We start from the raw sequence: 15,373 nt of genomic DNA, 5'->3' as shown, positions 1-15,373 counted from the left end.
AAAAAAAAAAAAAAAAAAAATCATTAATGAGAAAGGGCCAGGTGCAACGGCTCACGCCTGTAATCCCAGTTTGGGAGGCTGAGGCAGGAGGATCTCTTGAGCCCAGGAGTTTGAGAACAGCCTGGGCAACCATGGTGAGACACGATCTCTACAAAAAATGTTTAAAATTAGTCAGGCATGGTGGTGCACACACACCTGCAGTCCCAGCTACCTGGGGGTGGCCTGAAGTGGGAGGATCACCTGAGCCCAGGAGGTCAAGCCTGCAGTGAGCCATCTACAATTGAGCCACTGTGATCCAGCCTCCATGGCAAAGTGAGACTGTCCAGAAAAAGAAAAAATTATTAAGGAGAAAGGATATCTGATCTGCCTGTACAGGTTTTTAATGAGAATAAAAGTGCCCTATTCTGGAAAAAAAAATGCCACAAAGGACATTTATTTGTAAGAAAGAGAAGAATGCATCAGGATTTAAGGCAGGAAGAGACAGGTTAACTCTACTGTCTTACGCAAATGCAGTAGGGTTTATGATCAGGACTGTCCTTAACTATAAAGCTGCAAACCCCAGAGCCTTGAAGGGAAAAGATAAACACCAGCTACCAGTCTTGTGGTTGTACAAGGTCTGGAAAATGAGAACCCTCTTGGTTCCATCAATGTTCTGTAAGGAAGTACCTTGCCAATACAGAACTGCTTAAAAAAAAAAAAAAAAAAAGTGAAACAGGGTATTGCTCTGTGGCCCAGGCTGGAGTGCAGTGGCACAGTCATAGCTCACTGCAGCCTCGAACTCCCGGGGTTCAGTGATCCGACTATGTCAGCCACCTGAGCAGCTAGGGCCATAGGCGCAAGCCACGTGCCTGGCAGTCAAGTACCTTTTAAAGTTGTTTTGATTATGGACAATGTCTCTCTCTGGCCACCTATGAACCCTGAGTTCAACCCTATGGAGGTGTCAAGGTGGTGCTTGTCCTCAAACACAACATCTCCAATTTAACTTCTAGATCGGGGGTCACAGAGGACCTTTAAGATTCAGGACACATGGTGCTCTATGCAGTGGTCCCCAGCCTTTTTGGCACCAGGGACCGGTTTTGTGGAAGACAATTTTTGCACAGTGTGCAATCGAGGGGGAAGGTTTCCAGATGAAACTGGTCCACCTCAGATCATCAGGCATTAGATTCTCATAAGGAGTGGGCAACCTAGATCCCTCACATGCAGAGTTCACAATAGGGTTCGCACTCCTATGAGAATCTAACGCCGCCACTGATCTGACTGGAGGCGGAGTTCAGGCACCTGCCATGTGGCCTGGGGTTTGGGGAACCCTGCTCTATGGAAAAGACTGTCAACTCTCATGGAGAACATCATGAAAGTCTGGAAGGGTTTCACCACTGCCTATGCCATTGTTGTTATAGAAAAAGCTAAGAAAGCTGTCAAGTCTGAAACAATGAATTCCTGCTGGAGAAAACTGTATCCAGATGTTACGCACGACTTCGCAGGATTTATGACAGTGTCAATCAAGGAAATAATGAAATTGTGGATTATTTGGTGGGGGTGAAGGGTTTCAAGATATGGATCTTGAAATTCAAGAGCTAACAGACATCACATCAGAGGAATTAACAGAAGATGACTTGATACCAGAGGAATTAACTAGAAGGAAGATTATTAGTACCACATAGAAGCATCTTAAGAGAAATGAAAAAGCACAAAAGTTAGGCATAAATTATGATATATTTTCGTAAAATTATACCAAGTGAGCCTGCCTCTCCTTCTATCTCCTCTACCACCCAAGAGAGTAGGACCAACCCCTCTTCCACAGCCTACTCAATGTGAAAGACACCAGGATAAAGATCTTCATGATGATCCACTTCACTTAATGAACAGTCAATGTATTTTCCTTACGATTTTAACATTTTCTTTTCTCTAGCGCACTGTATTATAAGAATGCAGTAACAAATACATGTAACATACAAAACATGGAGTTAATCAACTGTTTATGTTATTTGTAAGACTTTCAGTCAACAGGAGGCTACTAGTAGTTAACTTTTGGGGGGCTGGGCATAGTGACTCACGCCTATAAATCCCAACACTTTAGGAGGCCAAGGTGGGAGGATCACTTGAGCCCAGGAGTTTGAGATCAACTTGGGCAACATAGGGAGACCCTGTCTCAAAAAAAAAAAAAAAAAAAAAAGTGCTGGGATTATAGGTGTGAGACACTGCACCTAGTCAGTGTGTGCTTTAGTAACAATTTCTGACACTTTAAATTTATTCTTAATATGCTTTTCTGTATATGTATTATACTATAATAAAATATTTTAAAAATAAACACATATTAATGTTTTGGGGTGCCTCCTAATCTCAAAGTAAAACAAGTTATTCCCTAAATGATGTTAACAATATTGAATTAAAAATGACAATTTTGGAGGTGGGCAGATCACCTGAAGTCAGGAGTTCAACACCAGCCTGGCCAACAAGATGAAGCCTTGTCTCTACTAAAATACAAAAGTTAGCCATGCTTGGTGGCACACGCCTGTAATCCCAGTTACTCAGGAGGCTGAGGCTGGAGAATCGCTTGCACCCAGGAGGCAGAGGTTGCAGTGAGCTGAGATTGCACCATTGTGCTCCATCCAGCCTGGGCGTCTAAACAAACAAACAAAAAACCAAGACAACTGATCATCGTTGCTTAGGATAAAAAAAGAATGAGGAAAGACCTTTGGAGTTTCAAAAGTATCTCTAATGGGAAAGAGAGAAGTCCACACCCTGTAAACATTTTTTACAAGATAATGATAGAAAAAGAACTACAGAACACAAGCAGAAATTATGTTTTCTTGAAATTAAAAATAAAATTTAATAATCACAATCCCAGCATCCCAAGTCATTCATAATTTTGATTTCTGCATATTCCTTCCTTTGTATAATACATATAAATATGTATAAGCTATCAAAACATATAAATATATATATAACTATACATATAAAAAGTACATACAGTATATATAAAATACATATGCTGATATATAAGTTGTAAGTATATATAGTATAAGTTGTGTTTTCTTTTTACCTTTTTAATGACTGTATTTCATTTAGATTGATAACCTAAATAAGTTTTCCTACTTAAGGCAGACATGAACATATTTGTACACATGCTATTCAATAACGTTTTAAAGAAAATGTGCTAGTGTAAGAGTCTGAATTAAAGTTTATTAAGAACTTTATAGTTCACTCCATGTTGCCATATAGTTATTTTTTTTTAAAAAAAGGACTGTTTGTAATGTCCCCAATAAATTACCAAACCATTGCTAGGATTAGGTATTGTGTGTGTGTGTGTTTCCGTTTCAGCAGGTATAAAATAGTATTTAAAAACTGTTGTGTTTCTTTGACTAATATTATTTTACTTTCCTCATGTGAATTATGTTTACGTCCTTTGCCTATTAGAAATCTCCCCATAAATTTGAGCTCTTTAGATTTATATAAACCACATTTTATGTAACTTCAATTTTTCCCAGTCTGTTTGCCACTTAGTTTACTTTCTACTGTAAATTAAATTTTAAGTTCTAAATGTTCAAAGCCTCACTCAACTTGTTTTCTCAACAGAACACTAAGAGAGGCCGGGCGCGGTGGCTCAAGCCTGTAATCCCAGCACTTTGGGAGGCCGAGACGGGCGGATCACGAGGTCAGGAGATCGAGACCATCCTGGCTAACACAGTGAAACCCCGTCTCTACTAAAAAATGCAAAAAACTAGCTGGGCGAGGTGGCGGGCGCCTGTAGTTCCAGCTACTCGGGAGGCTGAGGCAGGAGAATGGCATGAACCCGGGAGGCGGAGCTTGCAGTGAGCCGAGATCCCGCCACTGCACTCCAGCCTGGGTGACACAGCGAGACTCCGTCTCAAAAAAAAAAAAAAAAAAGAACACTAAGAGAAAAAGAAATTAGTACAATTATTCAGATCTAAAAAAGACCACAATATCTTGCAAAAATAAGCATTTAAATAAGGGTATTACAAAACAGACTCCAAAAATGCTAGGAAATCTTAGAAAGTGAAGTAGAAGAAACTGTCAGCAGAAGACACTGGATATGAAAGTCAGCATCTCTAAAGTGATGGTAGAATTAACATTAGTTGTGGAATAACAAAACCCAAGGAGTGAGCCTGAGCTTAATCCCAGTATCATCACGAACTGTATGACCTCCTTTGGGGTCAGTATCCCTGCAGACAAAAATAGGGGCACCACCATTTCCATGGCAGATCTGCCATGATGGTGAAAGCACCTGCTGGTTTCAGTTTTCCCCCTCCCTCTTGGGTGACTGGTTTTCCTACAGCCTAAATCTGGTGCTGAAAAAGTCACCACTTCTCACTTTTACTTTGTTAGCTCATATGGTGCCACCTCAAAGACCTACTGGAACTTCTTGTTGCTTGTGACTTGCTCATTTGATAGTTGTGACTGTGTCTGGAATGGGAAGCAAGATTTTGCTTCAAGGTGTTTTAACTTGAATTGCATATTTCAAGAACTGGTTCTTTCTTTAAATGAAGACTCCACTTATATAGATTGACACAATATAACAATATAAGACTTCAAAGGCTGCTATCATTATTGAACAATTAAAGTAAGACTTAACAATAAAAGCAATTACAAGTAAGCAAAAAGAAACTTTTAGAAAACAAACTTTTTATTTTACTCAGTAAACCTTTGACTGTAATATTCCACATCCCTTTATAGGCAGAAAACGACAAAGTTGAAGCGTGTTTATTTCTTAAATTATATCAAAGGAAATTAAACAAGGCATATTTTTTCAAGCAGAATTTGCCTGCATTATCTAAGACTACTATAGAATTTGAATTGAACAGAATAGTGACCTCCAAAGCAGACTGTGTAAAAAACTCAGAGATGTAAAAAAAAATGATTTTCTATATTTATTTCTATTACAATAAGACTAACACTTGAGGGTAAGGCACTGGGTTAAACACTTTACATTTATTAATTCATTTAATATTTAAACTAAGGCACAGATATAATGAATAATTCACTGAAAATCACAACTAATAAAGTTTGCGAATAAGCAGCAGACAAGATCCAAACCCAGGCAATCTGGCACCAGATAACCACTAAACCATAATCCTTCTCAAGTGATAGGCTTTAGCAATCTTTACTGTCATATTTTCAATAATTTCCAAAACACATTTTTTACATTTTCATATCTCTGAAAAAGAATATGTCTTAAAAGGATGGCATCTTATAATCATAATTGGCAGTATTTTTTCTTTCTTGATGGTACATCTTAGAATCCACAGTGTCTTGTTTTCAGTAAGATACACGTATGTACTCACTAGGCCTGCTAAATTAGACCTTCATAAGTTGTGCCCTATATTCAAGGTATCCTGAAAGAATGGGAATTCCACAATCATAGAAGATGACAGTGGTGTTTAAACTAGCTGAATGCTGTGCTGCAATGTACTGAGATTTATCTATACTTATGTGGATTTATGGATTCTATCCAGTTTTAATTTAACCCTCAAAAACTGGTATCTGACAAATGGTACCTGTAGAAACCACTCATTAAAGACCTAAGTACTGGTGGGGCATGGTGGCTCTCACCTGTAATCCCAGCACTCTGGGAGGCAGGCAGATGGCTTGAGTACAGGAGTTTGAGACCAGCTTGAGCAATATAGTAAAACTTATCTCTACAAAAAATACAAAAATTAGCTGGGTGTGGTGGGCTGAGGTGGAACAATCATTTGAGCCCAGGAGGTGGAGGCTGCAGTGAGCTATGATCGTGCCACTGCCTGGGTGGCAGAGTGAGCTCTTCTCTCGAAAACAAACAAACAAACAAAGACATAAGCACTAATGCAAAGTATCAACAATAAGAAAATAACAGCACTGAGTCATCTAAAAAAATAACCGCCCCACTCAATGACGGTTTGATCGGTCCTGACAACTGGATAAAAAAATAGAAATGCTAAAGACTATTTGAATATGGCTTTATATAAACCTCACTTTAAGTGTACACTGACTTTTGAGCCTTATCTAATGATAGTAGTACAAACATATATGAAGTATAAACATATATCTGAAGTATGTTTGAATTTTATTTTTTAAAATTGCTTGGCAATATTTAGGTAAAATAACATCCCCTCACAACTGGGGGATGGGTAGAGTCAAACTATCATCACATTTTACACAACAAAGACACCGATAAAAGGTAGGATTCATTCCCACTATTCTCTGATTCTTTCTTTGCAAGTTTACTTGCTAAAATCTGTAATCCCAAAACCAGCATTTGAGGTCCGTTTAGCAGTTGCTCACAGACTGCCACAGAGCTGAGCAAATTTTGAGTTGCCCAGTGCACATGTTCACAGCTAAGGCGACATGTTCCCAGATGGGGTCAAACAAGGCGATGCTCTGCTTTCTTGTTTTGGCTCTTGTGCTGTAAACAAGTGTCCTTTTCGTGGGCTATTTAGTGCTAACTTTCTTGCATTTTTGTTGGTGAATTTGGTGTGTAAAATGGCTCCCAAGTGTAAAGGGCTATCTGGTGTTGGCTGAATTCGTGGAGGGGGCCAACTGTATACTTTCATTGCTTCTGTTCAAAGAGGATCTCATAAAGTTAATGATACTGTTTGCATGAGTTGTGACATAAATAATCATGTATATTTGGTATGGTTTGAACGTTTGTCCTCTCTGAAACTCGTGCTGAAACTTGATCTCCCATGTGGCAGTGCTGAGAGGTGCAGCTTTTAAAAGGTGACTGGGTCCTGAGGGCTCTGCTCTGATGAATGGATTAATCTATTCATGGATTAATGGGTTACCAAGTGAGTGGCTCTGGTGGCTTTATAAGAAAAGCAAAAGAGACCAGAGCTGGTATGCTCAGCCCCCTTGCCATGTGATGCCCTGCACCACCTTGGAACTCTACAGAGTCCCCACCAGCAAAAAGGTTCTCACCAGATGCACCCTTTCGACCTTGGACTTCCAAGCCTCCAAAACTATAAGAAATAAATTTAGTTTCTTATAAATTATCATTTCAGGCATTGTTATGACCAACAGAAAACAGACTAAGACAATACTGTAGAATTAGTTGATTTGCTTTACAGTCACATAACAATGACTATTAAAAAACCCATCCTTTTTACCACTTGGAACCAAACATCATGAACTTCAATGAATTAGGGTTTGATAGTTCTCTTTAAAGACAGGAGTATAACTCTAACTAGACAAGTCAGTCCCTTTTAAGTGAATCTACCCTGCCACAGATACTACAGAAGACGCAGCTAGCCCTGTGTAGTTGAGTCAGTCTAGTATAGTGGCTTTTGAAGCAGAAAGACCTGAATGTCAATTCCAACCAATTACAGAAAGAGAGAGGTCAATCCATAGATTGGGACCATGGGAAATTACAGTAGATCCAACTTGAGAATAAACAGAAACTAAAGAAACAGAGATAAAGAATAAGTCACTTGGTAAATGGACCAAAAGAAGCTCACACTGGAGAATAGCTAAATAACATAAATGCCAGTGAGGACCACATTACTGCTGCTGAAAACCCTGAAGCTACATTTGAGCCTTCTGTAGTCATGTTACTTATCTTTTAATTCGTTTTCTTTTCTTTTATTCTTTTTTTTTTTTTAAGAGATGAGGTCTCACTATGTTGCCCAGGCTGGTCTCAAACTCCTGGGATCAAGCAATCAAGTGCTGAGACTACAGGCGTGGCCACCACGCCCTGCCGTTATTTATCTTTTAACTAACTTGGTCCTCCTGCTTCAGTTATGTTCTGGTGAAATTTTGTCTTCTTAATTCCATGACCTATCCATCACACTCCCCCAGCACTCCATTTAACGTGGCTTAGCCCAAATAGAGGTTAGAAAACTGTGTGTGAGAGAATGTTAACATTCAAGCATCCATGAGCGTAGGAGTTGCTAGACAAAACTAAGGTCCTTTCCAGCCCTAAAAGGCCACGATTCTAAGTTGTGAGCCTACTCAATATTTTCTTCAAGGTAACACAAATCCCTAAAATTTACCACCACCAAGCAGTACTTCCTTTTATGGTCCTAAATAAGATCCTTTATTCAGGAATGCCCTAGGTTCCTATATTCTGAGATTTCACAAACATCCTCATTTTAGCTTCAAGACTACCAATTTCAATGGTAACTTTTCTTAAGCCTTATTTTCAGAAAGTAGAGTCCCTATATTTTTAATATCTTGCAACGCCCAAGCCCCCTTGCACTTCTAACCCACTACAGATACTGTACTGCAACATTTTCTCTATGCATCAACGCCTTTCTTTTTTTTTAAAGGCTGGTATATTGTTCCATTATACAAACGTACCGTAATTAATATTTCACCAGTTCTTACTAATAGTTCTTACTAATGGACTTCGGGTTATTACATACAATGCTCAGGTCCACAACTTTTTACATGTGTATCTTTAGCGTATGCAAGAGCAACTAAAATATCACTGGGTCATTTCAAGTTGCTCCTCTTTGAACTGTTTTGAGCTTAGATCTATTTCTGAACAGGAACAAAAATCAGAAAGAACCCAAAACTCTGGTTGCAGATGCAGAAATATAGTGTGGCACGATGCTAATGGGAGAAATGGTCTCTTTTATTAGCTTGAGACTAGATCTTCAAGGGTTCCCAAGAAAAGAAAATACACTGTAATTATCGAAGAATTTTAGATACCTCAGAGATGAGGTTAAGAAATAGTAAAAGCTTAACAGTCGAAGATCTGAAGCTTCAATTTCATTCTTTGATGTTCCCGATTACAGAAAGTTCAAAGATGATGTCTGTTTAAAAAATTATATATATGCACATATGCTTAAAAATAAATAAATAAAAAGGAAACATGATAAACGTCATCGCCCAGCCTTCTTAAAGATCGCTCCCACCCGCGGCTAGCCGGGAAGGCACCCAAGCCGCATGCACGCCGCCCGCCCGTGCCTGGGGTCTGGGTGGGTAACGGGCCCGGCGGAAGGAGGGGCTCCCCGGCCGTCCCTCCCAGTTTTCACCTCAGCTCCTCGTCGACACTCCCGCGGGGCTGTTCGGCCGACGCCACCATAGAGGAAGTCGTAGAGGTCTTGTTCTTCAGGATCCCCTTGATGGGCCGGTGCGAGGCCGTCGAGGCCGCCATTGCCGGGCGCTCCGGCTGTCGGCTCAGGGTCGCTGCTTGGCGTGGGGTCCGCGAAGAGAAGGGTCGGCACAGCAGAGACTCGCAGGCAGCCGCGGAGCCCGCTCAGGGCTAAAGCGGCCGCACCTGCTGCCTCGGAAACGGCTACCGGAGCGGTTGTCACGACACAACGACCCCGACGCCACAGCCAACGCCGAACGGCTTGGCGGCTCCTCGCGCTCCCTTAGCCGCCAGCACTTGACCCACCGCTCGCTGAGAGACGCCGGCCTAGAGCTCCAGGGCGGGCGCGACGCCGACGCCGAAGCCAAGCGGGCCCGCCCTCTCGCGATATCTAGGGAGGGGGCGGGGAGGGGGCGGGGCGAGAACGGAGCCGACCTCCTCGCCCCGCCCCCTCCGTCCCGCCCGCGCTCCTCGCCGGCCCGCGCGCGGCGCTGTGAGGCGGGAGCTGTTTCCGAGAGCCTGCGGGAGAGCGCCCGGGCTTGCTGCGGCCGGGGCCCGCGGGTTTCTCGTGCACCCTCGTCCCACCACTTTGGGAGGCCGTAGTGTTATTTTTATTTTTTAGATCAGCAGCCTGAGACTCGAGGTGACGTCACTCCGCAGAGAGGTTAGTTAGCTGACTTGAAGAAAAGGGACATCTCCTCTTTCCATTTCGCCGGTGTAAAAAGCCGAACTGCCTGTTATAAAAGCATGGACTGCCAACATTGGAGTGGTCCTTCGAGGCCTATTATGAAGTCATAGAATGTCTGCATTGGAATCGCCTCACCTCCTTTTACCGTTGGAGAAGCCGACGGACAGACGGGCAGCGCATCCCGCCGTCGCACCACCCGTCCAGGCAGAGAGCGCAGGAGACGGGAGGGCGGCAGCGACACATCTCCCAGCCAAGGAGCCCCTGGGCCCGCAGAGGCCGCGACAGTTCCCCCCGCAGAGGGAACCAACTCTGCCGCAGGTCGATGTGGACTTCAAGCCTGCAGAGCGGAGAGCCCATTTCCATTGCTTAAAGCCACCCCGTGTGTGGTATTTGTTATGGCCCCTGTACACCCCCTCCCCGCCCTCTCCCAACTGCAGTCCGCAGCTGGCTCATCACCAGGCTCTTTTCCATGACTCTTTCTTGATCAGGCCTTTTTATCATTCTCACCACAGGTTAGAGCACAGCAGCCTGAGCCACCCAGAACTGGCCACTCCGGTGGACCAGCCCCTGCGGATCCACAGACCACAGGGCCTGGAAGGGACCTTGTCAAGCAGGCCCATGAGGTGGCTACTCAGCCTCTTTCTCCGACAACCCCAGGGGCTAGAAGCTCGCCACACCCCTGTGCAACTCATTTTATCTTTGGACAGCTGTGACTCAGGGAGTTCTTAGATTGAGCTGACACCTGGCTCCCAGTAATGTCTGTCCACTGCTGTGGGGGGTGAGAGGAAGCGTTTTCCCCCATCTAACCCCTATAGCAGCAGTCTCACTCCCGTGGCTCATCTCTGGACCACAGTCTCGTCTTCTTTAACACAGGCTCTGTGCCTTTTGAGGACGACCCTGTTCTGTGTCCTTAGGACTCTGCCCCTCAGGGATGACTGTAGGGTTCTGATTGTGTTTATTGTCTGGCCCCTAGCGAGTTCCTGGCACAGAACAGGGCCTCAGTATGGGAATGGATGTGGATGGAGATAATGGAGGGGAAGTGAGCTGGAGGGGGAGAAGGGAAACAGGGTTGCTGGTCGCTGAGTGGAGTGTTCCCCAGGGATTTGCCTCAGCCAGGGGCCTGCACAGTCACTCTTGGCACTGGCCCCACCTTTGTTCCCAGTCAAATATCCACTGGTGCCGTCTCTCCCTCCCAGGCCAGGACTGCTCAGTGAATCTAACACTATGCCCTGACAGCCCTGTCCAGCCCATGGAGCAGAGAGAGGGTTCTCAGCCAGGGGAAGCAGGATGGCCACCTCCCTTCCCTTCCTGAGTTTTTTCCACCCGTGTTCAACACCTGTGTTGCGTCTCCTGCCCTGTCAGCAGGAGCCTAGGTCAGTGATGGCAATCCTGTTTTCAAGGGAATACACAAACTTCCCCGTATGTTCTAAATTACTGGGCGGATCTGCTTTGTTCCTGCTTGGCCTGGGAAGCATCACTGAGTTCAGCATCCCTGAACTCAACTGTGACTGGACCCTTAATTAGGCAACAGCTTGCTTTCAGGCCCTCTGATGAAAGGGACTACGATCATATGGCATAAAGTGTTTTATTACAGTTAATAGACTAACAAACACTGGAACAGGAGGTGATGAAGAGTTCTCTGAAGAATCTTGGAAACGCATTTCCCTCATCAAGAGTTAAACTTTTGTATCTTGTACTGGTTCTTCCACTCCCAAACCCACAACAAATGAAAGCAGATGAAGATGACTTTGGTAGCCCTTAAAAAAAAAAAAAAAAAGTTTGTAAAATTGTAAGGGCCAGTACTGCTTTTTTTTTTTTTTTTTTTTGAGACAAAGTCTTGCTGTGTCGCTCAGACTGGAGTGTAATGGCACAATCTCCACTCACTGTAATCTCTGCCTCCCGGGTTCAAGTGATTCTCCTGCCTCAGCCTCCTGAGTAGCTGGGATTACAGGCGCCCACCACCACACCCAGCTAATTTTTGTATTTTTAGTAGACTCGGGGTTTCACCGTGTTGGCCAGGCTGGTCTCGAACTTCTGACCTCAGGTGATCTGCCCGCCTCAGCCTCCCAAAGTGCTGGGATTGTAGGGGTGAGCCACTGCGTCTGGCCTGCTTTTCCTTATGTTTCAGAATAGTTGAACCACTTTATTCCTCAGTGTGGCCCAAATAAGATTTTCAAATGCTTCTAAACAGAGCTCTCCTTCTGTGCCTCTGCCTCTGCTGAGGTTTGCTCCTGTAGGAAGTTATCTGGACCAAACAGCCCAAGCACTGAATTTAGCTTTATTGGTGTTACATTTCCTGTGTGTTGAGGGTTTGGCTGCCAAGAGGTGAATTATAGATGGAATCTTTCATTCTGGTTTCAGTTTCTGAAAGTAGCTATTGAGCTCAAGGCAAATAATACATTTAAAGAGATATACATGATTTAAGGATAATCTGGCATTTATCTCTGCTCTCTTTTTGAAGACTTCATTATCATGGTTGCCTGACCCAACACAACGTATTTGGAGGAGGAGAGGGGACATTTTTATTGTACCCCATCATGTGGCTGAGTCATTTGGCTCTCCATTCACTGGAGCAGATGACTGTGGACAACACCACTGGGTTTCCCACCAAGGACAGAATTCCAAAGCAACAATGGCTTCCATGGTTAGCTCACCCAGCCTGCCCAAGTCATCAGCTAGTTCCACACAGTAGAGAAGTGGGTAGTGCCCCTCACCTAACATCTGGAAAAATTCCCAAAAGTTGTGACTTCAAGACCACCGAGTCAGCAGCAACTCTTTTCCTGCCAAGAATAGCACATTGTTCTTTTCCTTTTCCAGTAATCCCTCCCCGGAAAGAGAAGATCACAGATTTTGTAGTATTAAATACGTTGTAGAAATTCATGGTAGCAGGGGCAAGATCATTTAAACAAACTACAGAAAGTATCAGAGAGAGAAAAAGCCAAGGACAAAGATTAATCATTTTCTGCTTTAAAAAAAATGGCTTTGATTTGCAACCATGGAATGCTCCACTGTTTCTCTTCTCTTCAAAGACATCTACTGAAAGGATTCCTGAACCTTACCAAGTGGCCAACATCCTTTTCTGAGAAGACTCACAGAGCATAGGACCCCCTAGGGCACACAAAGATTTCATTAGTCCCTAGATGCTTCCTGGTCCTTTTAAAAACCGGTTAAATTCAGAGACTCTACTTCTTTCGGAACCTATGAGGCAAAAACGAAAGAAGAAGGCAGGACACGCAGTGTGACAGACCTTGGAATGGTAAGTAGGAAGTATAAGTTAGTTTCTTGGCTAAGCTATGAATTTACCTTGTGCCTGCCAGAAATTAGTCTTTTGTGACAGTACATTTTCTGTGTTAACGGGTTTGGTTTATAAATTATTGCAAGAAGTAAGGGAGCAATGTCATGTATTGTAATTTCATTGTGTCAATTTTACCAAGTTCTCTTGCATTTTGTTATTATATGAACTCATAACGGGATAAGGAGTATAGGGTTTGATTCAGAACATATGTGATGTTGGTATAAACACTTCATGAAAAACCCTAAATATATTTTGAAGCCTACATAGTCAAAAGTCACCATTGGAAGACTTTTTTACTTTAATATTGTATTTATGCTCATTAGCACTCATCCTCATTTGAAACTTCTCAAATGCGTTATTATTTTATTTGACTGTTGTCTCCAGATTGGTCTGAGGACCTCCACTTCCTTCACTGTCCATTCATCATCATACTGCTCTCATATTTTTTTTTTTGTAAATTGAGCTATGCAATGATCCCTAGTTTATAAATTCAACTCCACTTTGCCACACACAGTGTTAGGCTTGGGCAAACAATTAGAACTTGCCCTCCTTGGCTGGGCGCTGTGGCTCCCACCTGTAATCCCAGCACTTTGGGAGGCCGAAGTGGGTGGATCACGAGGTCAAGAGATTGAGACAATCCTGGCCAATGTGGTAAAACCCTGTCTCTACTAAAAACACAAAAGTTAGCTGGGCATAGTGGCGCATGTCTGTAGTCCCAGCTACTTGGGAGGCTGAGGCAGGAGAATCACTTGAACCCGGGAGGCGGAGGTTGCAGTGAGCCAAGATCGCGCCACTGCACTCCAGCCTGGGGACAGAGGGAGACTCCGTCTTAAAAAAAAAAAAAAAGAACTTGCCCTTCTTTTTTTTTTTCTTTTTTTTTTGCTCAGGGACCTCAGTCTGCCGTGGTTGCTCATTGCCTAGGATAAAGTCCAAATCCTTTGGGCCTTCACAATCCAGCCCTATCTGTTTTTCTAGTCTCCTTTACTTTTTACATCCACTTGCTTTCCCCTGTGTTCTTCACACCAGTCGCACTGCCATTCTCAAGGTGTCATATTCTGTCCCTTTTTCATGCCTTTACTAATTTGTGTGAAATGCCATCCCCTATTCTTGCTCTTAAATTACCCCAGTTCAAAGGTTACCTCCTTCCCCGCCTCCATGCAGGCACTTAGTCTTCACCTTCACCGAGATGCTGAGGAACTGTTTGCATTCTTCTCATTGTATCACCATTATCTAAGTGTCCATCCCTCCGCGGTGGCCTCTTTGGGAGCAGGTGCCTGTCTTCCTCCTCTTTCTCTCCTGACAGCGTAACTGAATGAATACAGTGTCTGCCGTAAGAGGCCCTTGATACGAGTTGGTTACGTAAATCAAAGAAAGTGACCAAGGCGAGTCTCGATCATTTGGGTTTATTTGCCAAGGTTAAGGAAGTGCTCAGGAAAGAACACCGATCCACAGGAAAAACTGTGCCTCATGCTTTTTCCAAAGAGGGTCTGGGGACCTCAATATTTAAAGGGAAAAGAATGAATATTGGAGAAAGTTTTTTTTGCAAAGGGTGTGGGTGGATAAGAGGGAAGCCATTGCATTCTTTTGTCTTTGATCAGTCATTTACATGTGCGAGGGTGCTAGAGGTACAGTCACTTACACATTCCACGAATCTGCGTTTTTTACATAACATAAACACAGGGCAGAGGAAGCAAACGCATACGCCTTTGTCTCAGGTAAGCAGAGGGATGTCTTTGAGTTCTGTCCTTTGCCCCATATCTGCAAAGATAAGCTATCAATGTACATTGCCAGGGTGAGATTCAACAGAACTGTTTTAGAGTAAAGATCTGGGAGCCCACAAGGAATTTCCCTATGGGCAAATTGTGAGAGAAGTCTATAGCTTTTTTATCTGGTAGCTGTCTATTTAGGAACACAATGGGGCATAGGTTTGCAAGACCCAGTTCCCAGCTGGACTTTTCCCCTTCGGCTTAGTGAGTTTAGGGTCTCAAGATTTATTTTCCTTTCACAGTTGAATCAGGGAATAAATGAGTTAACTGTTCCTAAATTCGACCTCCCCAGTGATGGTGCCCATAACAACATCAAGGGCTTCTTGGAAAGCAATCTGACTATATATCTTGTTCTGCATGGCTAAGGAAGGCATTAGCAGCTATAATACTAGCAAGGAAATAATAGAAATAAGAAAGACTGCTGAGTCGGTAGAGAATGCATTAAAAAGAGGAAGTTGTCCTGTTACCAGTCAGAAATCTTCACTGAGGTCTGTTATGTGCCAGGCCCTTTCCTAGGTATTGTCTGTTGCTTAGTTTATTGCATAAGTAAACTACAGCAGGTACTGTATTTCCTGTTTTTATTTTAATTTTGTTTT

The 15,373-nt window shown here is 43.2% G+C and overlaps 1 protein-coding gene across 3 annotated transcripts in view; it reads right to left on the bottom strand.

The window, feature by feature from the left end:
- Positions 1-9,463, bottom strand: part of PPP1R2 (protein phosphatase 1, regulatory (inhibitor) subunit 2) — a 27,983-nt gene extending 18,520 nt beyond the window's left edge. For all 3 annotated transcript variants that reach the window (XM_011961201.1, XM_011961202.1, XM_011961203.1), the window contains exon 1: positions 8,970-9,463. In XM_011961201.1, the coding sequence (XP_011816591.1) occupies positions 8,970-9,091 (122 nt within the window). In that variant the 5' untranslated portion in view covers positions 9,092-9,463. The remainder of the gene's footprint in view (positions 1-8,969) is intronic.
- Between the last annotated feature and the right edge of the window lie 5,910 nt (positions 9,464-15,373).

This window comes from Colobus angolensis, unplaced genomic scaffold (genome assembly GCF_000951035.1).
Source record: "Colobus angolensis palliatus isolate OR3802 unplaced genomic scaffold, Cang.pa_1.0 Scaffold54, whole genome shotgun sequence".
Classification (NCBI taxonomy): domain Eukaryota; kingdom Metazoa; phylum Chordata; class Mammalia; order Primates; family Cercopithecidae; genus Colobus; species Colobus angolensis.
The sequence above is the reverse complement of the archived record's forward strand: the minus strand, read 5'-3'. Positions and strand labels throughout refer to the sequence as shown.